This window comes from Heptranchias perlo, chromosome 31 (genome assembly GCF_035084215.1).
Source record: "Heptranchias perlo isolate sHepPer1 chromosome 31, sHepPer1.hap1, whole genome shotgun sequence".
In the NCBI taxonomy this organism is placed as follows: domain Eukaryota; kingdom Metazoa; phylum Chordata; class Chondrichthyes; order Hexanchiformes; family Hexanchidae; genus Heptranchias; species Heptranchias perlo.
Window position 1 is genome coordinate 13,686,935 of NC_090355.1, and position 26,417 is coordinate 13,713,351.

Genomic DNA, 26,417 nt, shown 5'->3' on the forward strand with positions numbered 1-26,417 from the left:
CGGTGGGTACAGACATCAAGACAAGGCATGTGCCCTGTACTTGTTACAGCTTCCACTTGGAACAAGACAAATGTGTTGTGGCTTCCTCTGAAATCTGCATCGCTGGAGTCTTTAATGCATTTTTGGTTTGCTCAGCATACTGACAGGAAAAAAAAATCGGAATTTCATCTTTTTGTTTTGTTTTTGAGGAACTTATTCAGGTTTCTACAATACAAAATCTAACCTTGTAAAAAGTTCACTTCTCTTGGAATGTAAGCTGTCCAATAGACCATGCTTATATTCCAACAGTTAATAAGTCAGAGTATGTCCTAGATGAAAACTTCTGAGGACCTTGGATTTATCAAAAGACTGTCAATGAAATCGCCTTCCCTTCAGAGTAACAGTTTGTGGAAATCCGCAAACGCTTATCGTGTTTCACTGTCTGAAGAAGGATGTTAGCTCAATTTTCACTTCTTAGCTCCAATAATCTTTACATTCTTGCACATCAGGCTTTTTATGAGACCACTTTAATTGAATCAGTTTGGTCAGATAATGCTCAAGCTTTTTCTATTCAGAGTGAATATTGACACCGCTGCCAGGCCAATCATGCGCGTGATGTTGTTCAAGCCCAGATCAAATGTTAGTGCTGTGCTGTGTTAAAGCGCTGTACTTTGTTGAGTTCTGCACGTAGCCATGTAGAGAACTTTGCACTGTAGAGAACTTCTATGCAGTACTGTCAGTCTACAGCCTGACTGCATCAAATTATACATTACACTTCTTCATTAATTGTACCAGCAAATTGTAGCTAAACACAGCCAAATGTCCGTTGATTATTGTCCTCCCACTTCTTGGTGATGCGACTACAAATCTTGTTAATTACACCGGGTGGTGTCACTAAACACAGCCTTCTCTATTATTCAATGTGGCAGTAACATCCCCAAATCTTAGTGTATCAGGGTGATCTCCACTTATTAATTTGCAAACTCAAGTGTCTACCTTTTATGACCTTCAAATGGTTAATCATTTTACACTGGCCAGCACACTGGACACTTTACCTCCATGGTTCTTTAAGTATTAAGGAAGTACTGTCTTTAGGGTGTATTTCAAAAAAAGAGTATTTTATTTCCATCACTGCTGACTCAGTCACCACTCCCAGCTCTCTCAATAGGTACAAGTAATTGCTTGGCCTGCACACCAGGTGGCTTTTTCCAGAATCTGTATCAGAGCCTACTGTCACCTGCTTCAGCAGAGCAATTTATTTACGTTACTATACTGGGTTGGTTTTGTTGTTCCTTTCCAGCTCTCTTTTGATGGTGTTGTGCCAGGTTGTGCTAGTAACTTATCGCATTATTTTTTTCTCTCTGCCAAATTGCTTTTCAACCAAAGGAATGCTGCTTTTATAGAACTACAGACACAGATATCACCTTGTTTATTATAGGGGAGGCATACCTTCTTCGATAGAGCTTGGTTGTTACTAAAAGTATTTTCACTGAAGAATGAAAGGGGTTCAGGACCCCAGTACAATTTTTTCTGTCAAGATTTTCAATGAGTTGGATTCCATTTGAATTTGCTAAGAAGCTCAAACTAGAGCCTGCCAGTTATGGTCTGGAACATATCCCAATGTGGTGGCATGGAATGGGTTTTATTTAATCATTCCAACAACGCCAGTAGCACGGACACTGGGAGGAATTCCCCCAACGATGTTTAATGTCGTGTCCACCTCACAGGGTGTGTTTCTTTTGCTATGGAGAAGAAAGTATATGTAATTTGTATTGAATTTATGATCATAAATAAGAATTATACCAAAAGAAATAAAAAGTATTCGCAATAGCTCACTTGCTCCTTAAGAACCCAACTCATGAGAAAATATTAAATCAAAAAATCCATTGTAACCACATTCTTTTTCAGTCTATCAATATTAAAATCCTTTTTAAAAGTCCATGTAGATAATTTCCACTTAATTCTGATTCCCATATCTAATTTTCATAAATGCCCATGTATTTTTAATAATATTTAGAACCCCTCACCCCCTAACTTCCTGTGGTCAGAAGCAATAAAAAGAGAAAAACCTACATTTAAGGTAATTTGGTATGGTTTGTTGAAAGAGAAGGACCGAGGGAGTTTATTATAAGACTTGTGCCAACCAAGCCTTGGTCTCTTTCAAAGTTAAGAGGGACTAAAAGCAAGTGCATTTGCCCCACCAACCAGGACAGGGCTGTTTGATTCATAACTTCGAACCTCTCCTTGTGACTAAGAAAATTTAAGTGAAGAAAGTTTTGATCATAACTGTTACTCTGTATGTTCTTGCTGTCTGTAACATAAAGCAGCTTAAATATTCATATTTGGCCTCATCTCATTTAAGTGTTTTCAGTCCACCTACTGGAGATTGGAGAAGGGCACGTGATTCTACACGAGGACATGTGAGAAAGATCATATCCAGTTCAAATGGCAAGAGGATACTATTGTTACACCTCCAGGATACACTACCATATCAGCTATCTAGGCCCTAAGCTCTGGAATTCCCTCCCCAAACCTCTTCGCCTCTCCTCCTTTAAGACGCTGCATAAAATCTTCCTCTTTGACCAGATTAGATTTTCGGCAGCACGGACCACCGCCTCTGAACCCAGGAGAATAACTAAGGCAGACCTGAAATTTGAAATGGCTATATTGTCAAAGTTAATTTTAATGTAAACCAGGTCTTTGCTAAAGACCTCGACTAGTTGTTCTAAATACATTCATTTCTTCAGTAAATAAATAAAATATACAAAATCTGACATTTCTTCCATTTGAACTTTATTGTTTTTAAAACTATTCTAGGTATTGATGGGGTGAACGGCCCCTTGTTATCATTGACTAATGTACGTATTAGAATTTACAAAAGATAATTGAGACAGTAAAGTGATACCCATTTTAACAAAATATGCATTATTAAACGATTTTAGTAATAAGCATCAACTAGCTCAAGTTTTCAACTGTGCAAAAGTCAAATGCAAGGCAAAAAGCAGTTGCTAGAGTTCTGAACAAGTTTTCAATATTTTAGCACCATCTATAAACCAGCAGGTACTGATCAAACCACATGCTTTAGTCTGTAAGCATCCACATATATATATACACATTCTAAGTCTGCAATTGTACTGTACATTATATACAATGATGCAGGACAACTTTTTCAAAGCTACCAGAAATACCTAGCTACAAATGAATGCATCAGAAAACAGGTGCGATTAAACTCTGTGAACAAGGATCATAAAACCACAGATTGACTTCTTGGCAACATAATGAACAAGTGAGTTAAATACTCTCTTGCAATGCAACTGCAATACAATGCTCTGCAGTTCCTTACTTATTCAACCGGTTTCACGGTTAAACATTTTAAACCAGTTTCTGATAGGTCGTATGGTCCTTAATGGCTTTGTGAAAAAGCAGCTCCCTACATTTTCTTTGATTTTACAATTTAAATATCCATTAAAGTTTAAAAAAAATGTTTTTGGTCCCTGTTGATATTAATTTCCTCATTGAGACAGCTGGCAAGAAGCTTATTCCCCAGTCTCTGCTGGTGAAGCAGTGAGGTGGGGGGGGGGACATGACAGCAGCTTAAAGTTTCTCTTTCCTGAAGGTTTTTCTGAACATCCCTACCTTCCTGAAGGGAAAGAGCCCAGTCTCTACTCAGTGACTCCCTCAGACTGCACAACCTAGACCAAGGAATCACAGTGCTGGAACAATGGCGGGTGCATAAGTTCTGCCACACCATGACACAACATACTGTAGTCTTTGCGACAATATGCATCCAATATTTTATACAACTGGGCAACTTCCATTTCTATAATTAAGAAAAGCCTCAAAGTGCACATTGGTCAAATGGTCCTCAGCCCTCACTGACACAAAGAAAAATAGTTTTATTGTACTTGAAACAGCCAATTTAAATCAGAGAACCTCAGAACAATTCTGCATCAAAATAAAATGACCAATTTATACAGAAAATATGCAAATTAAGAAATATGCTACATTTCCCTCCAGTTTTCATATTCTACATTATAATAGTATTAAATACTGCAAATCTACATATACTACAGAATCATATATTACATACTACAAATCTACTTTTACAATCAGCATTAGAAACATCTATAAATGCTTAATTTGCATTTGTTCTATGGTAGATAGCATAAAGGAAATAATTCAGTAATCAAAGTGTTAAATGACCTTCAGAGTCATGTAAGGAACTGTAGAATAACTGCTTTCCTGTTCTCTACCTTCAAGAGTTGGATATGAAAACAGTCAGTAATGAAAATTGATGCAGCATCTCATCAGTAAACACATGTAGATACACCGTCCCAATCCAACAGTGGCAGAGATTTTAAACCAGTTGAGAATTGAAATGAAGACAGTTGTATTCCACAAATTTGGAGACACCAAAAGTGGCATTAGACCATTCAAATCTATTTATAAACGGCACAAAACTTTCACCACTTTATTGAGGTATCACTGTGATATGGTTTAATAGTTCCAATGTGAAGCTTAAGAAGGTCAAGGAAGGATTTTCTGTCATTAACTGTTTCATTTTATTGCTGTTTTTGCACAAGTACTAGTAATTTGAAAAGTATTAGCACTGTGTTCACCTCTACCTCCATCTTTTCCTTCTGCCCTCTTCTCTTCAAAATGCTGACTTATGCTGGGTACAGTTGCACAAGTGCTGAGCATCCTCGGTAACTTAACCAAGTGTCTGTTATTTACGTGTCATCCGAGAGGTGACTGTTTACAGGCTATTCAACAATGGACAGCATCGTAACTAAGCCCAGTCCTGAACTCGTCTGATCCACAAATGCACACTTTCCAGCAGGTATCTGCAATTTGGGGTGGGAAGCTGATTGCTTTCTATTTTCCCTTCCCTAGCTCGTAGTTGCTAAAGCCATTTGTACTGTTACCCTATATGAGATCAGCTAACACAGCACAAGCCAAGATCAAACCTACAGCCTTGTTTCTCTGTATGGATTAGATTTCAGTCAGCCTTTTAATTGGTGTCCTGGCTAATATTTCTCCCTCAACCAAAATTCATTTTTTTAAAAAAAGGTTATCTGGTCATTATTTTTGTGGGACCTTGCTGTGTGCAAATTGGCAGCCGCGTTTCATACTTTACAACAGTGACTACACTCAGAAAGTACTTAATTGGCTGTAAAGCGCTTTGGGATGTCCTGAGGTCGCGAAAGGTGTAACGTAAATACAAGTTCTTAATAACTGAACCATCGAGGGAGCTTCTATCTCCATCTTCAGCACGTCTCTGCACTTTCCAACAGAACGTTGAACAAGCAGGTCGTTTTAGGATAATGAGTCATTAATTCATCACTGAAGTAGATACTAATTACTTGTGATAATTTATCAGTATGAGTAACACTTACAGTATTTGATAAGGTGTGTCAGCTAAGTTATAACTCAATCTTTGCAAATAATTGGTTTGTAAAATATATATACATATGAATAGTGAATAATTAATTACTATTATACGCTCTGGAATGTCACCTAATAAAGGAGAACGTCAACTTGATACACTGAGGAACTGTTCTTTGATTAAATTCCAGATAGATTTCATCACAATGGACTTGTCTTTTTAAAAAATATTGTAATTCTTGGCTTGCGAATGTTTTCTGCTTCTGTTCACTTGTGAAATTCAGATGGGACACAATGCTACTTGCTTTAGCGCATGTAGTACTGTGACTACGAGGCATTGTTTGGTAAGGCAGACATGTTGTTACTGAAGGGTAAACAAAATATTGGGTTCAAAAGTTGAATCCATGAGGATGTGGCTATTTTCGAAAGAGTACACCAGAAATGGATTTGATGGACCTCGGTCTGAATTTCCAGTCAGCTGAGATACACCTGTTTAGAAGTTTAGGCCCATACCTGCTGAAATTTTTCTCCTTTACAATAATTGACTGTGGGTCAGGAACTTTCATGGACCAGAACTGGCCTTAGTGTTTGATGGGCTACGGTGAGGTGGAATTGAAAACCTGAACTAGGATCAGTTCACCAAACAATACTGCTAACCCTTTGTGGGGGGTTTTTTGAGCAAAAATAAAAATTCAGGAAATATTGCTCATGCAAATTTAAAGTGTGATCTTGCCTTTTTTTCTGACTCTTGCTTTAAATTATTCAATATTAGCAACTTACAGAAAGTCTATTTAGCATGATCTGATTAAAGTACATACTAAGAATGCTGCAGAGAAAATTCACCAATGAAAGGGTTAGTCTTTGAAGTGACACTTGCTGCATCTATACTATAAGCTTTAGCTTAACAAAAGTTGCATCTCCTATGAGAGCAGTTTAAAAGATGTACATTACAGCCCATCAGCTATGATGGAGGAAATGAGAACACTTATCTGCCTGGTAACTCAATGTAGATTTGCAATGGCAGTTTTCCAACAAATGCCACTCATTAAGACCTTGAATTCTGTTGCGGATGTACTTTAGAGAAGATGGGGGTAATTTGGTCCTTGGGCGATAATGCAAAATGGGCAATATTAAATCAACCGTCCGTTACACATCCCTACTGATTTTCATTTCCATTTAATGGAAATAAAAATCAGGAGAGATGTATAACAGGCAGCTGAATCGATATCGCTCATTTTACACTATCACTCTGTTTCTTAACAAATTGATGTAGTTAGTGTAGTTCGATGTTTGAGTATGTGCTTTCACTGCCATGAGTGAATCAGTTCTTTCTAATACATGCCCACTTCCCACAGGTCACAGGTCCAGATTTCCACTTTTTTTTAATACACTATATGATGATAACAGTAATTGCTATCGCCCACATAAGGCCTTGTGGCAGAGTCAAACACTGACAGATTCACACGGAGATCTGTTTGTCCTTATTTGGCTCCAAACTTTCTGCTACCTCCTCAAGTTCGTCCAGTAACTCAGTGAAGGATGGTCTCTTAAAGGCATCAATCTGTGGTGGGGGGGAAACAAAGGATATGTTTGAATTCTGTTTCCTTTGTGTGGACATCTGAAACAGTTAAGTAAAAAGAAGTACTGACATGAGAGGCCCTCAAGGAGGAGTTGGTTCGGATACAGAGTAGACCCATCCCTATGAGTGGGAAAGGAAGGGCATCCAAAGTTACAGCTCCCTGGATGACTAAAGATATAGAGATTGAAATGAAGCAGAAAAAGGAGGCTTGTAACGAATGCGAGGTTCACAATATAATAGAGAACCAGGCTGAATACAGAAAGTACAGAGAAGATCTAAAAAAGGGAAAAAGAGGGGCAAAGAGAGAGTATGAGAATAGATTAGCAACTAACATAAAAGGGAACCCAAAACCTTTTATAAACATATAAATAGTAAAAGGGTAGTCAAAGGAAGGGTGGGATCGATTAGGGACAAAAAAGGAGATCTTCTTGAGGAGGCAGAGGGCATGGCTGAGGTACTAAATGAATACTTCGCATCCGTCTTCACTAGAGAAGAGGATATTGTCATTGTAGCAGTAAAGGAGGAGGTAGTAGCAATATTGGTTAGGATAAAAATAGATAAAGAGGAAGTACTTAAAAGATTGGCAGTACTCAAGAGTACAAAAATCACACGGTCCAGATGGGAGGCATCCTAGGTTACTGGGTGAAATAAAGGTGTAAGTTGCAGAGCCTCTGGCCACAATCTTCCAATCCTCCTTAGATATGGGGGTGGTATCGTAGGACTGGAGGATTGCAAATGATACACCGCCATTCAATAAAGAGGAGAGGAATAAACCCGGCAATTACAGGCCTCTCAGCCTAATGGCGGCGGGGAAACATTCAGAATCAATAATCCAGGACAAAATTAATTGGCATTTGGAAAAGTGAGGTAATAAATGAAGGTCAGAACGGATTTGTTAACGGAAAATCGTGTTTGACTAACTTGATTGAGTTCTTTGATGAAGTAACGGGAGAGGGTTGATGGGGGTAATGCGGTTGATGTTGTGTTTGTGCACTTTCAAAAAGCATTTGATAAAATACCACATAATAGACTTGTTAGCAAAATTAAAGCCCATGGGATTAAAGAGACAGTGCAGCATGGATACAAAATTGGCTAGGGGACAGAAAGCAGAGAATAGTGCTGAACTATTGTTTTTCAGACTGGAGGGAAGTGTGCAGTAGTGTTCCTCAGGGGGTCAGTATTAGGACCAATGCTCTTTTTGATATGTATTAATGACCTGGACTTGGGCATAGAGGATAAATTTCAAAGTTTGCAGATGACATGAAACTCTGAAATGTAGTAAACAATGTGGAGGATAGTAACAGATTTCTGGAGGACATAAACAGACTGGTGAAAAGGGCAGACACATGGCAGATAAACGCAGAGAAGTGTGATGTGATGCATTCTGGTAGGAAGAATGAGGAGAGGCTATACAAAATAAATGGTACAATTTTAAAGGGGGTGCAGGAACAGAGAGACCTGGGGGTGCACATACACAAATCTTTGAAGGTGGCAGGATAAGTTTAGAAGGCTGTTTAAAAAAGCATATGGGATCCTGGACTTATTAATAAAGCCATAGAGTACAAATGCAAGGATGTTATGCTAAATCTCCTTTAGAAAACACTGGTTAGGCCACAGCTGGAGTATTGTTTTCAATTCTGGGCACCACACATTGGGAAGGATGTCAAGGCCTTAGAGAGGGTGCAGAAGAGATTTACTAGAATGGTGTCAGTGATGAGGGACCTAGGTTATGTGGAGAGACTGGAGAAGTTGGGGTTGTTCTCCTTAGAACAGAGAAGGTTAAGGGGAGATTTGATAGAGGTGTTTAAAATCATGAAGGGTTTTGACAGAATAAATAAGGAGAAATTGTTTCCAGTGGCAGAAGGGTTGGTAACCAGAAGACACAGATTTAAGGAGATCGGCAAAAGAGCCAGAGGCTCTTTTTACGCAGCGAGTTGTAATGATCTGAAAGGGTGGTGGAAGCAGATTCAATAGTAACTTTCTAAAGGGAATTGGATAAATACTTGAAGGGAAAAAATTTATAGGACTATGGAGAAAGAGCAGGGGAATGGGACTAATTGGATAGCTCGTTCAAAGAGCCAGCACACTCACAATGGGCCAAATGGTGGCCCCCTGTGCTGTACCTATGATACTACGATACTATGTTATACAGCTAAAATGAGCCTGTACAAACAGAAAGAAAAAAATCGAAATATGGCCTTCTTGCATAAAATGTTTGCAGCATCTTACAATCTTATAATTTGGGATCACTTTTTTTCCACAACAGTGAAGCTTTGGTGTATCAAAGATAGATAATTTACTTTAGGGTGCTGCACTAATTGTTCTTCTAGTAAAGTTTAGACTCCAGATACCATGAGTAAATAAAGATTGTACAGCTGGGAATATCGGAGGGACACTTTGCTCCAAGGCACTACATAATCTTCCATTTATAAAACTCACGCACTTGTGCGTTTACCTTGTTCCACTTGTTAATCTGCCATTATGTCATATGCTGCCGTGTTTGATTGACGAGGACAGCAGCGAGTTTCATCAAAAAGAAGTTATGAGTCATTATTGGGAATTGAAATTGCTCTGTGTGATATTAGTGACAAATGCAATAACACATTCATGTGAGGTTCCTTTGCCATCTACTTTTAGAAAAGCTTAACCCTTTTGTTTTAATTCATTTGTTTTAATGGCCCATGAACTATTGTCGTAAAGGAAGAAAACTTTAAAGGGCTTGTCCTACTTATTGCACTAGTTCTGACAGAATGCCCTACCTCTAACATTCACCTGTCTTTCTCTCTCCCATGTTAATTGACCTGCCAAGAATATCTAGCATTTTGTTTTTATTTGCATCAAAACTTTATTCCTCCCTGAATCCACATTTTTTTTGAAAAGAACGGCTTACTAACTTCCCCCAGATATAGTTCTTACTATGTGTAATATAACTAACACCAGGCCAGTTATCAATTAATCCTGTATAAAGAATGACGACAAATCATAAATACTCCATACCCTACAGCAGCTAACGGCTAATTCCAGTACATGCTTCGGACAATCATTCACCATTTCCTCGAATGCTTCAGCATTGAGTCCATAATCCTAGAAAAAAATTGGTTTAAAAAAAAATATTTAAGAATTACACAGAGCTTTACTACAGGCCAAGCTATAACAGTTACAAACACATGGTATTAATATTTTACTTTCTGAGGCAATAATTTTAAATTTCACTGTTGACTATCAACCAGCTTTCTGTCATGTAGATGCTAAGTTGGTCAATACACCTGTCCATATGTTTTTTTTTTGGAATACTGTGTCCATTTCAGTAAACCTTCTCTAATATATATATCTTATGCAAAAGTAGAAGTACTGAATTGTAATTTACATTAACTATAGTTATGAAAAGTCATATCACTCCAAGAAAAGATTCTTTAATTCCCCAACACCAGTTTACAAAAAAATGTTTCCTGCCGACTACAGGTACACACAGCATATCTCAATTTATTCTAGTAACACAGGGGTACTCATTAAGGGCCTGCAGGCCCAAATTCAGCCTTTGTGAACACTTGTTGTAGTCTTTTGCATGATCCAGGCCAGCTCTGCTGAAAGCTGGTTCCCAATACTGCTTGCCGTCTCCCCACAGCAGGTGATCACCCAACTGGTTTTCAACTGCACAGAACAGGTTTGCTTTTTGGCCGAGCAGGGAGAGCAATTTTCAATAAATTGCTCTATGGCATCGCCAGAAGGATATAAATCAACACACATGATTGGAGGTTGGTGTTCAGGAACAATGCAAAATCCTTTTGTGTTTCTTTTTTAACTGCGCATCGTACTGAAAATGAAGTGACACCATTGAAGTCTCATGTAATTTAAGTATAGAGGCGAACCTACAGTTTGTGTGGTTAATTATAAATGAGTTCATATCACTAGGCCAGAGCACGGCTAACAGTGTTTCTGTTTTTCTACCCTACAGGATAAGTTCTGTGATCTTAGTCTCATTTAGCATCACGTTATCATCATTGTTATTGGTACTATTATTTATTGTGTGTAAATGGAAAAGGATCAATGAAAATGGCTAATGAATAACAACACAATCAAAATCCAAAATCTTAAATACAAGCACATCAGCTCCCCAATGACTCTAATGGGTTTGTACAGTTAGCAACTGCGCCATACAAACCAGAGAATCCTCGGTTGGATCCTCAGTCTGTACTGAGTTAGTCGATCTCGGCTTATGGTCGCAGTAGGGTTCACTGCAACTGGTCCCAGCGCCCAGGGCTAGAGAGGGTTTCACTGCTGATTTGTTAAGTTTGCATGTGTGGCGGTTGGGTGAGGAATGGAATGAGCTTGCTATGATTCCCCCTTCCAATCACAACTGAATAACCTTCAACACTCCACTTTCAACAATGGCCACTTGGGTAAGATACTGGAGGGCAACAATCCCTTTAAGCAACCATACCCTAGCCTGGAATTAATGACGTCCAGTGAGGAACGAAGGGAAAGTGCTGACAAAATAAAAATAACTATGTGGCATTGCTTTTATTTTCTTGCCACTTTTCTTCACTCCCCTTGTCTTCTAAAGGCATTGATTCCTACACAAGCAAAAACACAATCACTGATTTGAGCACATTCATTTAAAAGATTGATCAAAATTGATACGCCGTAACTTCCCAAACAAATGCACTCAGACACTTTTTTTTTAAAAAGGGACAGCTTACTAACATTAAAGGTGGGCTAAAGCTATGTTTTTCAGTGCAAAAAAAATTAAGTAGGTTGTAAGAGTCACTTGGGGTGGGGGGGGAGGAGTTAATTGGTTAAAATCAATTTCTGCAAGGTGTATATATATAAATATACATATGTGTGTGTTTTTACATTATGGCTCAGTACAGTCTGGGCCCTGGTAGGCTGATACCGAAGCCTTCCCAACAATTGCTCTCCTTGTACTTAAGAGAAAACAAGACTGTACTACTGGCATGCAGCCTCACTTCGCGCGAGCCGCAACAAGGGCGACAACAATGTAGCCCTGATTCTGTGCCCCCAGCTCGTGCCCAGCAAGGATCCATATCAGCGCTATCTACCTTTTCGAAGTCTGCAGCTGGTCTCTTGCAGGCTGACTGGATTCACAGAGTTTCAATAGCAGACCTAGAGATCCATGATAAAGACCTTTGCATTTGTGGGTTGGTGGGACCTATTACTCTTTAAACCTGTTGATACAGGAATAGCTAAACACAAGACGAACACTGGTAGATTTTCTTCTGGATATTCACTACAGAAAATGTTAGTTGGTTGATGCTGATTTGTTTTGGAATTTATTACAAATGTATGATTTGTTCATTCTTCCATATCCATGTCAGATATTATCTTTATGAACGTTGGTAACAGGACATTGAATCAAAGATTGATATCAAGTTTTAAATATTCAGTTTGATGTTTAGAATTACCATTAATCTTCTCTATCTCTCTCTTATCATCTAATTAATCCTGTCTGCTGATAGTTCTGCAATTGATTTTCTGTGACAGTGAACCCGATAGCACGTTGGTGAATCATAAATTGGTTTATATTATGATATTTAAACGTTCAATTTCATTCCCACATATTTGGTTCAAGATGGAAACCAAACTAAATTAAATCTTTTGCTGTTTACCTCCACAATTCACCCTTTCTCAATAAGGTGATCTTATCAGGCTTTCAGTGTATTAAGTGAAAATGTTGAACCATTGTAGTTTCAATGATGCAAATCTCAAATTTACGATCAGATTTTTGGAGACGTTTCCACCCCACCCAAAATGGCTTTACCTTCTGCTAAAAATACTACACTCCTACTATTCTAAGGATCGAGGGCAGACTGCTAACCAGTCAGTTATAGCTATCTGTATTCTGGGTAGACTGCTAACCAGTCAGTTATAGCTATCTGTATTCTGGGTAGACTGCTAACCAGTCAGTTATAGCTATCCGTATTCTGGGTAGACTGCTAACCAGTCAGTTATAGCTACTTTACTCAAAGATACAATAGAAAAGCATCTAGAAACCAAAAATATAATGCAGAATAGTTAGCACGGATTCTGAAAGGGAAGGTCATGCTTAACAAACCTTATTGAATTCTTTGAAGAAGTAACAGAAAGGGTAGACAAGGATAATGCAGTAGATATTATATATTTGGATTTTCAAAAGGCCTTCGTTCAGGTGCAGCATAGACTCATGACTAAGGTCAGAGCATGTGGAGTCAGGGGACAAGTAGCAGAATGGATAGCAAGCTGGCTACAAAACAAAAAAGGGAGTTGGGGTTAAAGGTAGTTATTCAAACTGGCAAAAGGTTGGAAGTTGTGTACCACATGGATCGATGCTGGGACCACTGTTGTTCACCATTTACATAAACAATTTGGACTTGGAAATCGGAAGTACAATTTCAAAATTTGCAGACAACACCAAATTGGGGGGTATAGTAAATATGGAGGAGGACTGTGACAAAATACAGAAAAACATTAATAAACTTGCAGAATGTAATTAGCAAATGAATTTCAATATAGATATTACATTTTGGTAGGAAGAATAAGGGGGCCACATACTGCTTGGATAATAAAAGTCTAAATGGGGTAGAGGAGCAGAGGGATCTGGGGGTACAGATACACCAATCACTAAAAGTAGTGATGTAGGTTAACAAAGCCTTAAAAAAAGCAAACCAAGTACTGGGGTTCAATTTTAGAGGGATAGAATTGAAAAGCAGAGAAGTTATGTTAAACTTGTATAGAACCTTGGTTAGACCACACTTGGAGTACTGTAAACTGTTCTGGTCTCTATATTATAAAAAGGATATAGGGGCACTGGAGAAGGTGCAAAAAAGATTTACTAGGATGATACCAGAACTGAGGGGTTATACCATCAGGAAAGATTGAGCAGGCTGGGACTCTTTTCTTTAGAAAAGAGAAGACTGAGGGGTGACCTGATAGAGGTCTTTAAGATTATGAAAGGGTTTGATAGGGTAGACATAGAGACGATGTTTCCACTTGCAGGGGAGACCAGAACTAGGGGCCATAAATATAAGATAGTCACTAATAAATCCAAAAGGGAATTCAGGAGAAACTTCTTTACCCAGAGAGTGGTTAGAATGTGGAACTCGCTACCACAAGGAGCAGTTGAGGTGAATAGCAAAGATGCAGTTGAGGGGAAGCTAGATAAACACATGAGGGAGAAAGGAATATGCTGATGTGGTTAGATAAAGTAGGGAAGGTGGAGGCTCGTATGGAGCATAAACACCAGTTGGGCCGAATGGCCTGTTTCTGTGCTGTACATTCTATGTAATACCTGTATTCTGGATAGACTGCTAACCAGTCAGCTATAGCTACCTGTGTTCTGGGTAGAATTTCAGGATCAGCGGTGACTCTGCCAAGTATTTCACACAAAACTATACCGAAGGAGAAAACATCAACCTGAAAGATACGTAACGGATAATAACAACTGTCAGTCCAACACCTGATTTGATGCCAGACATTCACATACCTTCAAAAACAATCAAACTCGTGGATAAGTCAGGCCATGACATTTAAAGCAGGCAACCATACACCTTCACCCCATAAATCACTCAAACTCTGAATTTATAGGACAAAGAAATCTGTGCAAAAGAAAAACTTATTCACACGATTTTACATTAGTACCTACTACCGTTTCATTAGTCAGTCTGAACAAGTATACTCCCCTTCCAAATTATGTAATCCTATGGTTAGTGCTAAGATGGAACCTCCTTAGAGATCCAATTATTTTATCCAGATGGTGCATTTCAACATTCATGGTAAGACTTGCATAACTAGAATGCAACATAAATAGAAAATGTGCAGTAGCCGTTTCTAAAGACAATGAGAATTAGATTTAGTTTGCATTAATAGTGTGTACCAACTCTTCTATATCTGGAACTGCTTGCTAACTTGAAGAAACCCAATGTTAAATTCTCTTACTCTTCAATTTGGATTACTCTGCTGTCTTCCTACCTTTTAAGTAATTAATAAACCCCTTTGTGATCTGCAGTGAGTGAGATAAAATTCAGTTGAGAGTGGGACAGAAACAATTTGCATATTGAGAATTCAGAGCAGCAGAAGTGCAGAAATGCACTAAGAACTTTGAGGGGACATAGGAACAGGAGAAGGCCATTCAGCCCCTCGACCCTGTTCTGCCATTTAATTAGATCATTGCTGATTTGTACCTCAACTCCATTTGCTTTTGCTCCATGTCCCTTAATACCCTTACCTATCAAAAATCTGTCCATCTCAGTCTTGAAAATTTCAATTTATCCAGATGGTGCATTTCAACATTCATGGTAAGACTTGCATAGCCAGCATTTATAGCCTTTTAGGGGAGAGAATTCCAGATTTCCACTACCCTTTGTGTGAAAAAGTACTTCCTGATTTCACTACTAAATAGCCTAGATCTAATTTTAAGATTATGCCTTCTTGTTCTAGATTCCCCGTCAGAGGAAATAGTTTCTCTGTAGCTACTCTATCAAATCCCTTTGCCATTTTAAACGACTGGATTGGATCACCCCTAAACCTTCTAAACGCAAGGGAATACAAGCCAAGTTTATGCAATTTGTCCTCATAATTTAACCCTTTAAGACCTAGTATCATTCTGGTAAATCTGTGCTGTACACCCCCTCTGTGGCCAATATATTTTTCCTGAGGTTCGGTGCCCAAAAATAACGCAGTAGTCCAGATGGTGTCCGACCTCATTTCCTTACTTTTGCATTCCAACCCCTTTGAAATGAACGCCAACATCCCATAAGTCTTTTTGATTACTTTTTGTACCTGTGCACTAACTTTTAGTGATTTGTAGACATGGACACCTAAATCTCATTGCTCATCCACAGCTTCTAGTCTCTCACCATTAAGAAAATATTCTGATTTGTCTTTTTTAGATCCAACGTGGATGAACTCACACTTCCCCACATTGAGCTCCGTCTACCGTAGGGATAGCTGGTGAAGGAGTAACATAATTTTTTTTAAAATTCATTAATGGGATGTGGGCATCGCTGGCAAGGCCAGCATTTATTGCCCATCCCTAATTGCCCTTGAGAAGGTGGTGGTGAGCGACCTTCTTCAACTGCTGCAGTCCATGTGGTGAAGGTACTCCCAGTGCTGTTAGGTAGGGAGTTCCAGGATTTTGACCCAACGACGGTGAAGGAACGGCGATATATTTCCAAGTCAGGATGGTGTGTGACTTGGAGGGGAACAGTTGTGACTAGCTTAATGCAAATTCCAAGTCTGATTTCTGTACTCTTGTTTTTAGCTAGACCTGAAAGAAGGTGGATATTTTCTGCCTTCCCTGAGAATTAGACAGTTAGGGGTTTAATTTTCACTCTGTTGTGAATTTTAGCCCAATGGTTAATGCATTCATGTTAAAGTCCTTGTCTTGTGTTATTTTGACACAATCATCAACCTACTTAAAATAAAATTAGCAGCTCTCTTCAAATAGTGCAGACAGGAATGTAGTGAGAACACAGTGCATGCAGAATAGCACAAAGATGAAATTAAAGCTCCTAGTGGAAAAAAAACCATGGCAGCATTGACTAAACCTTCTTAATTAAATTCTTCACGGACTCAATGAAGCATGCTCAAATTTAAATGTATAATGAGTTTTTATTCAATAGAAAAGGTTAGTCACAAAAATTGGCCACAATAAAGAGAAACCATGAAAGGAGTGCCCCATAATGTTCCATGCTTAATGAATGTAGGTCTAGACACTCGCTGAATAAGGAGTTACTCATTAATGATTTACATATTATTAATGGTTTAGAATATATTCAGTAGGCCCTTTGCAAGGCTCAAATGTTAAAATTGAATCCTAGTAATTAAATTACTGAATTATAAGGCAATACGCTTGCTGCATCAGGTTGTGGTTTAGCTGTATAGATATATTCACTGCCTTTAGAATAATCCATTCCATGTTTTTTAATAATTCAAATAGGACCACTGGCTTTAGAATATTTCATTCCGTAGGGGTAGATTTTCATCTTCAACGCCTTGGGCAGTCATTTTGCAGAACAGATCGTCCATCCTTTATAGAAACCATCCAATTTTTTTTCACTTTAAATCATCAGAATGAAAATCAGGTTTTATAAAGGACAGATGACCCGCTCTGCCAGATTACCACCCAGGCAGTAAAGATGATAAATCCACCCCCGTGTTTTCTGACAGATGCGAATAGAAGCAGAGTGATAATCTGGAAACAGCAGAAAAGAATGCCAGCTGGGGAGTGTGACAGAGAGGGGACGATTTTCATCCTCACCGTTGGGCGGGAACAAGTCAGTAGCGCGGTGAAAATCGAGGCACAGCTTATGGCCCCCTTCCTGCTGCCACTCCTGCTGCCACCATTTTGATGGGGGCCTTGAAATGGGCAGCTTGGAAACTGCAGGTGCCTCATCAGCCCATGGAAATCAGGATCCTAAGGCATCAATAGGGGCCCGATGCAATTATTTTTATCGTTCTTTGGAATATGGGCATCGCTAACAAAGCCAGCATTATTGCCTATCCCTAGTTGCCCTTGGGAAGGTGGTAGTGATCCTTCTTCTTGAACTGCTACGGTCCGTGTGGTGAAGATACTCTCACAGTGCGTTAATTAAGGAGTTCCAGGATTTTGACCCAGCGACGATGAAGGAACGGCGACATATGTCCAAGTCAGGATGGTGTGTGACTTGGAGGGGAATTTAGAGGTGATGGTGATCCCATGCACCTGCTGCCCTTGTCCTTCCATGTGGTGGAGGTCGGGGGTTTGGGAGGTGCTGCCGAAGAAGCCTTGGTGAGTTGCTGCAATGCATCCTGTAGCTAGTACACACTGCAGCCAAGGCAGCCACCTTAAACATCCACTCCCTCCACGTGGTGGAGGGAGTGGATGTTTAAGGTGGTGGATGTGCTGCTACAAACCTTTCTGTGGTGCCAGGAGGAATAGAGTGCTCCCCCTGACTCCACAGTCATCAATCAACCCCCTTCACCTCCGTTATCACTCCAACCACCCAAGGACTTACCTTTGGGCTGCAGCCGGCGAAGCAAGCAACCCAACATTCGTCATCCTCAATGCAAAAGCTGTCTGTGGAGGTGCAACAAGCACTGACAGCTCATGCAAAAAATGTTAATGAAGCCTGAGACCAAATTTTGGGCTGGTTTCGGGCCTCCTGGTTAGCACAGCACCAAGTCTGGGCCCAAGAATGGGTCCAGATTAATTTGCACCCCATTCAGTTCCGAAATGGTAAAGATAAGCCATTGATGGAATCATACAGAGAAGGACATGAAATGCAAATTACAGAACAATATTGCATGTGAGAGGCAAAGCCCTAAGAAAATTTAAACTGGATTCTAGTCCAAAGAGATGAGAGAGTATTTCAAGTTATATTTGTACTTCTATCCATTTAAGTTCTTTATTTTGCACATTTTCTATTGCTACACAATTAAGTTTGTATCTTGTTATAATGTGAAAAGGATGAACAAAAGGGCTCCCATGTTTGTCCAAATTTACAACAGTGAGAAAACTGGTCACACTTTACCTTTCTGTCGTAAGGTTCACCACGCAACATTTCGGGTGCCATCCAGAAAGCTGAACCTACCAAGGACAGCTTCCGTTCGGGATCCTTTGAGGGCAGTTCGACCACTTCTCGTGCCAGCCCAAAGTCTGTAACGACGGCTTCTCTACCACGCGGCGTTACCCTGATCAAGCAGTTCTGATGTAAAAAAAGAATACGTGGAAATTAATAAAAGCATGATGTTAGGGGATGCGGTTGTTTGGGAATTACTATGAGTTACTCCAAAAATAATTTTTACAAAAGCACCTTTTAAATTGAGAACTGAAAATCTTTGCACAAAAGGATACTGAGGAAATTCTCCTACAACTCGATCATTTTACAATTAAATCAGAACTAAGTTTGTGCATTATAATAAAGTAAACCAATGGTATCCTAGGTTATAAATCACCATGGAACTCTTGATCCGTACATAGACACTCTCAGCAAAATGTGCCTTTGTAACAAACTCAAGCAGTCTACAACAACATTGAAGAACATAATGTTGAAAGCTTCTTGATCAAAGCCCAGGATTGTACTAGTTTAGGAGCAAGCAATGTTCGTACTGAATTTGTATAAAGCTTAGATTTATAAAACACTTTGACTAGAGGCATTTCAATTTATAGTTGGCTCCACAGCAAAAGAATTCAGTGTTTGGCCAAATAGACATACCCAGTGCCAAAAAACATAATTCCAAACCTCACTGCAGAATAAACTGAAAGCATGGACTACCCATGGCTACCTTTGTTATCACATCACGGTTGAGCTGAGATGATTGTTGGTCTTGGAACTTTTGTTAATCTGCTGGACCAACTATTGTTGGTGTAAGTGATTTTGTTATTGCTCGGGACTGACATTTTTATTGCCTCCAGGACTTTTTATACAAAATTGCAATACTCAGTCTATCTGGCAAGCATTGAAATTCCCTGGATTTGTTTCAGGATGTCATGCTGTACCAATCACTTACCCTAACCATTGTCTTTCCAACTTGAGTTCTACTTGTGATTTCCGGTCATTTTTAACGCACGGAAAAGCAAACGTTATAATTATAGTTCAGAAAGAAATAGCATTAGAGATGTGATGTGCGCTAAAAAATGCAAACTCTGAAAGGGCAGCTTCTAGTTCAAGCATTCACATAAATATTAAGAATGATTAAATATTAAAGTTGGTAGATTATTTAAACAAGGATAATCTTCAAACAATGAATTGGAAAAAAAAAACAAAATGCAAATAATGTGCAGCGGTCAACAATTTGAATCACTAAGATTATTTGAACAGTAACTTCAGTATAAGACACACCCATGACCTAGATAGTGCAAGTTAAATTATTTTCACAGTTAATTTATTTATATGAGATCCTTCAACCCCCTGGCCTTTTCCTCCCTTCCCCGATCCAGTATGGAACAGTTTTAGTAATCTGCTATAAATTTAAAGATTTCCCTGCCATACTATTTTATTAGTTTGATCAGTTTGAAGCAACAATCATTGTGTGGCAATGCACCAGAAAGGAAGAAAGAACTTGCATTTATATAACGCCTTTCACAACCTCAGGCCATCCCAAAGTGCTTTACAGCCAATGAAGTACTTTAGTGTAGTCACTGTTGTTTTGTAGGAAACATAGAACTGCTTACAGCATAAAGAAGTTGTTTCAATAGCAATGGAATGTGCTTATGCGTCAAATTGTCCTAGCAAATGTTCACCTGGGCTAAACCATTAGAAGAGGAGGAAACTTTTTAGCAACCAACAGCTTTAAGATTTATTAATAAAAATGTTAATTTGTTGACCCTTTCCCCTCTCCTGTGATAATATAAATCCTGTACTGCAAAAGTTGCTGACTAGTACTGTTGGAAATTCAGATTTTATCCCAGTGATGCAAACTGAAATTCTGTTGCAATTCACAATGGAAGTGTGCTTACCGTAAAATCTGGTACATAAATAATACCCCTATTTTAATCACACTGGTTTCTAAGTCACACCCCTATATGTTCAGATATAAAAATATGTGGGAAGGTGTGACTTGTACCAATGGCGCACACTATGGCCCCAAATTTCTCGGGAGTTCCGCTGAATTCCCACTGTCACTCTGATGGAACTCATCCGAAAGCAGCAGGGACCCAGTAGCACCAAATCTCATTCAATTCTGGGATTTCCTGGTCAGCTCGTGCCCTTTTTACAAACCCAATGACATCGTTGGGCAGCCCTCGGGCATTGCCGCAAGCAGGGACTCCCTACGCTCGGAGCTCCCACTTCCCTGGCTCAGGTGGGATCTGGTGTAGTGCTGGGGGCAGGTTCGCTGACGGAAATGAGGACCCCCTTCCTTTCACAGGGGACCAAGGGAGGTCACAATGGAGTCTCCGAGGAGTGGGGAGGGGTCTGCCATCCTCCCTCCCTAATGTTGGGCAAGTGTCTGATTTTCCAGCTACATGGTGGCATGTGTGCCTGCCAACCCCATGTAAATGAGGTTCCCTCCCGCTGACTCTGTGAACTTCAGTGAGGTCAGCACTGGCTGACACTGGTGGGCGTGATCCCAGTGGATTTTTGAGACTCATGGGGGTCATTTTCCAAGTATGTTCCGACAGCAAGGAATCTTGCCCAGCACCGGGTATTGGAAAATTATGGCGGCAATCGATGTTCCTTGCCGTAGGCGTGTACTTGGAAAATGACTCCCTATACAGAAGAATGAAGATATCTCTAATTAAATTTAAAGGATTGGTGTAATTCTCTTTGGTTTGTAATGATGGGATGTGAAGTGAAGCACAAGTTGGTTGTATCAATGTTGTATGACATCTCCCAGTATACCAAGCAATAAAAGGAACTTTTTTCTTCAGATATTTGTTCAGCTCAGATGAACACATGATTTTGTACATTGTAGATAACAAACTGCCACAAGATGCAATGTACTTTTGGACCCAATAAATGCACTGTTCTGCACGTCAATCAATCCATAACAGAAGATGGATGATGACAATTACAAAATTAAATCATGTGTATATAGAATTAGCAAGTGAACTATATTACAAGCTACATTGATATTTAATGTTTAAATGTGAGACTTGTACTGAAATGTTTTTTCAATAATTAAAAATTTGATCCAATTAAACTGTAGTTTAAATCAACTTGGCCATTGTGTACCATGATGGTATAGTGGCCGAGTGTTCCGGTACAGTGACCTGAAGAGAACACAAGAAAAGTCAAAATGGCCATTTGGCCCATTAAAGCATACTACCTCGCACACTAATTCTCCCATTATATCACCCAGCTGCATTCTGAATGTTGCCAATGTTTATGTCTCTGTTATCTTGCCTCTTTTGGTAAAGGAGTTCTTCCTAATATATAAGTATATATCTCTTTTTTAAACGTATTTTTCACTAATTTAAATTTATGTCTTCTGGATCTACTTTTCTTGCTTGCGTTGAAGTAATTGGCTGGGTTTACCTTATCAATATGATTTTATTTACCTTGATGCCATTCTCCACTGCCCCTCCCTTTAACAACTTTCTTTCTAGAGTGTAGAGTTTGAGTTTCTTTAATCTTTCCTTTCGACTCATCCTCTTTACACTTTACAATCTTGTTGCTCCTCTCTGCACCCTCTTCAATATCTCTTGTTTTTTTATGGTGTATTGACCAGAACTAAACACAGTATTCAAAATTGGTCTGACGTTGTAAATCCATTAGCACTACCTTGAAAGACACCACTGCTTTGCATCCCATGTGCAACTCCACCTGCATTTTCAGGGGTTGAGTGGGTGGAGAAACAGGTGGGAGCATTAAATTCAATGCAAATGGGGCAGGAGTAATGTTAAAATGCCCCTTTGGTCGAAGCCCAGAAGTGGGCTTTAGAGCTTGTGCCCAGCTCCTTCTGCCCACAGAATCGCCAAAAGGGTTGCCAACAGCTCCCTGCAACATCCAGACAAGTAAGTTTTTTGTTTTTTTTGTGTGGCTGGAGGCCACCTAGTTGCTGTTTTGGACAACAGCCAGGGGGAATCCGAACCCTGCAGGCAGTGGACAAGTTCCCTCCCCCATTCCCAGCCACCCATTCCCAATGATGTTTCCATGCCCAGGAGAATGCCAGGTCGTGCTAAATTGCTGAACCCAGAAAATCACGAGTTCAGCTGCCCTCCAGTTGGCACAGTGCACTGCCTGCCTTGCACTGGGATGGATGGGGATGGAGGGGGTTGGAGGAAAGTCGGCCCCACGTACTCTACTGTTCTGGCTGTATACCGCAGGATTGTATTACCTTTTTAAATTGCTCCACCAATTGTCTACACAATGAACATGATGAGTCTGCTGTTGCTCCAAGTACTATTGACCTTTTTAAGTCTCCCTGTGTTAATTTAGTTCATTCATTATAGTCTTAAGATGCAATACTTCACATGTATTAATGTTAAACTTCATTTGCCATTTGTCTGCCCAATTACAAAAACAATTTTAAACCTGCCAACCCTTTCCTGCTTTCTCTGTCTCTACTACTCTCCCTATTTTAGTGCCATTGGTAACTGTGGCAATAGTTTAGATTTCCAATGCTCATTAGAAACTACAGGAGAGGGAGAATATGAGTTGACACCCATGACTTTCTCCATGGAATATTCCAGATTTATAGCAATGCCATCACAGAGATACAGGCAAGACACAAACAGGAAAGGAGGAAATAAATCTGCAAGTGAGGTATCCTGAGATACTTTCACATAGAATCATAGAATGATACAGCACAGCAGGACACCATTCAGCCCATCAAGCCTGTGCTGGCTCTTTGAAAGAGCTATCCAATTAGTCCCATTCCCCAGCCCTTTCCCATAGCCCTGCAAATCTTTCCCATTCAAGTATTTATCGAATTCCCTTTTGAAAGTTATAATTAAATCTGCTTCCATTACCCTTTCAGGCAGCGCATTCCAGATCATAACAACTCGCTGAGTAAAAAAAAATATTCTCCTCATCTCCCCCCGGTTCTTTTACCAATCACTTTAAATCTGTATCCTCTGGTTACCGACCCTTCTGCCACTGGAAATAGTTTCTCCTTATTTACTCTATCAAAACCCTTCATGATTTTGAACACCTCTATTAAATCTCCCTTTAACCTTCTCTGCTCTCAAGAGAGTAACACCAGCTTTTCTAGTCTCTTCACGTAACCGAACTACCAAATCCCTGTACCATTCTAGTAAATCTCCTCTACTATCTCTCAAAGGCCTTGCCATCCTTCCTAAAGTGTGGTGCCCCGAACTGGACACAATACTTCAGCTGAGTCTAACCAGTGATTTATCATGTCCTTGCTGTTGTGTTCTGGGGCAGTTGCGGATAGACGGTTAAACGTCTTATCAATTGGGAACAGTATATAGTATGGGGTGGGGTGGGGTGAGACCTAAGATAGGGAAGAGAACATTTTTCAATAGACAGAAAAATAAATTTAAAAATATTATCCTACATTACAACAGTGACTGTACTTCAAAAGTACTTAATTGGCTGTAAAACACTTTGGAACATCTTGAGGTAGTGAAAGGCACTATATAAATGCAAGTCTGACTTTATCAACTTTATCTGAAATACTGGAAAAACTGCAAAAATGGTTTGCCTTTTCTAGCTAAAAAATGGACTGCGGAGTCATTGTTTGAGAGTACCCAAATCAATATTCTTTTACTTCCCTTTTTTGTTTTCACCGTGAAATGAATTCTGAGCAACATTGCTTTATGTTTACATTTATTGCATATTTACTGATTTTTGTTGCATAATGAAATGTCAAAAAGTGGTGCTCATAAATAGTCATATATATGCCAACCTGGAAAACCAGCAAAATCTAACCTACTCAAACACAGCCCTAAAAATGGGCCTTTTACATGTCATTACAAAGTAACTACTGTAGGGAATGGGGTTATCAAAGTAACTACTGTAGGGAATGGGGTTATCAAACTTAAGCTGCAGGTGTATCCAATATTACATTGCAGAAGATTGTGGCAAAAATGGTGGAGATTTTCTCTCATTTCTTGCAGAAAAACTTCAGGTTATTTTACTGATGCTAAATCTGATTGTTAAATTGTACTAAATCCCCCAGAGCAGCAGCAGGTCTGGTATGTCACTTAGGGGGAGGAGCTGGGGGAGCACTAATTTCCATCCGAGAACTCAAGCAGACACTGGCCTGTAAACGTGGACTGCTTCCATGTAATATGAATGTTCGGCTTACATGCAGGCACTTTAGGGGTATCATTTTTCAGAGTGTCTATTAACATCACTGTGTTAGCCAATGAGGTGGTGGCGGGGCGGGACTTACAGCAGGACTCACAGCAAACAAAGTCTATTTACTCAGCAAACAGAGTTTGTTTAAACAGCGCAATACAACAAACAGTCTACAGAGTCTATTTAAAAAGAGTCTCTACAAACTACAGCAAACAGAACTCGTTACCGAAACTGCAGTAATGTCTCCCGATAAAAGCAAGGTGATTTATCCAGCAAAATGCAATGAGTGGAGAATAGTTACATACAAATTATGTGCGTAAAATCAATCCTAGTTACTTACAGCAGTGCAGGCTCCAGGCATGATTGACGGGGAATTACCCAATCATCTCCATTCTGGCCAGGAATAGTGGTATCACTATATGCAGCCATCATTTTTTGACTCCATGCTCCAAGCAAAAAGCCTTACCCACCGGGATGGCATACTGAGAACAAAGGTGTGTACAGCGCTTGGTCAGAAAGTCATGTGCCCGAATTTTCAATATGCGTCTGGGTGTGGGAGACTCCTTGCCAGGAATGCAAAGTTGGAAGAATATGTGTTTATCCAATACTTTTCTTTCTATAGCCACATTTATTCAGCTGGTCCACAAATAGCGGCCAATTTAAATACTGAATGGGGTTATAAGCCAGATGTGGGAGGGGTTGTTGAGGCTGCGGTTGTTTTTCCACAACTAGCGATATGGAAAAACCCCTTTACTAAAGCCCAAATCTAGTCGATGGTGAGAACCATGCATGCTGTCAACACATTCCATTTAGGTGTAAAATCTCTAGCAACACGTCTGTGATTTTCCGATCTGCGTTGCTTGCAGGCAAGGTACCTCGCTGCAAGTGCAGACTCTGAAAATCGACTCCTAAAGGTGTCAGCGTTGGCTCAATGGATGCACGCTCGCCTCTGAGTCATAAGGTTGTGGGTTCATGTCCCACTCTGGAGACTTAAGCACATAAGTTAGGTTGACACTTCCAGTGCAGTACTGAGGGAACACTACACTGTCAGAGGTGCCGTCTTTCGGATAAGATGTTAAACCAAGGCCCCATCTGCCCTCTCAGGTGAATGTAAATGATCCACTGGCACAATTCGAAGAAGAGCAGGCGAGTCCTGGCCAATTTTTATTCCTCAACCAACATTATTAGAGCAGATTATCTGGTCATTATCTCATCGCTGTATGTGGGAACTTGCTGTGTGTAAATTGGCTGCCGCGTTTCCTACATTACAACAGTGACTACACTTCAAAAGTATTTAATTGTCTGTAAAGCACTCTGGGACATCCTGAGGTTGTGAAAGGCGCTATATAAATGCAAGTTCTTTCTTTTTTCTTTTAAATGCCTATCCGACCATCCTTTTCTACTTCGTTTATCAAGCTTGGCTCATGATTGCCTATGTTAATATAATTCTAAACTGGAAGTGATAATTTAGTCCTATCTCTTCTACTTTCTGTACGTAGAGGTTACAAAATGCACAACTCCAAATAAGTCCCCTTATGTGTAAGTGCCATCACCTTTCCTTTTCTATTTTCCTTAACCTTTGTAAGCAAGGTGAAGTGGAATATGCAATGTGATGCTTCCTGTTAGTGATCTGGATAAGAGGTGTTTAATGTTTAAGTGCGAACATGCTGTATAATATGGGAGAATGGCTTTGTGTTCTTCATGAATGATTTAACAATGTTTTATAAGCACCACATTAAGCATGTGGGCGTTTTGTGTGATATCAGGAGCTGGTAAACTTAACAGTGAAA

At 39.6% G+C, this 26,417-nt stretch overlaps 1 protein-coding gene across 2 annotated transcripts in view; it reads right to left on the reverse strand.

Moving 5' to 3' along the window:
- Nucleotides 1-2,757: 2,757 nt before the first annotated feature.
- Nucleotides 2,758-26,417, reverse strand: part of zgc:162952 (PKc_LIMK_like_unk domain-containing protein) — an 81,349-nt gene continuing 57,689 nt past the window's right edge. For both annotated transcript variants that reach the window (XM_067969591.1, XM_067969590.1), the window contains exons 6-9: nucleotides 18,451-18,624; nucleotides 14,270-14,353; nucleotides 9,941-10,027; nucleotides 2,758-6,925 (exon numbers count right to left, since the gene is read on the reverse strand). In XM_067969591.1, coding sequence (XP_067825692.1) covers nucleotides 6,824-6,925; nucleotides 9,941-10,027; nucleotides 14,270-14,353; nucleotides 18,451-18,624 — 447 coding nt within the window. In that variant the 3' untranslated portion in view covers nucleotides 2,758-6,823. The remainder of the gene's footprint in view (nucleotides 6,926-9,940; nucleotides 10,028-14,269; nucleotides 14,354-18,450; nucleotides 18,625-26,417) is intronic.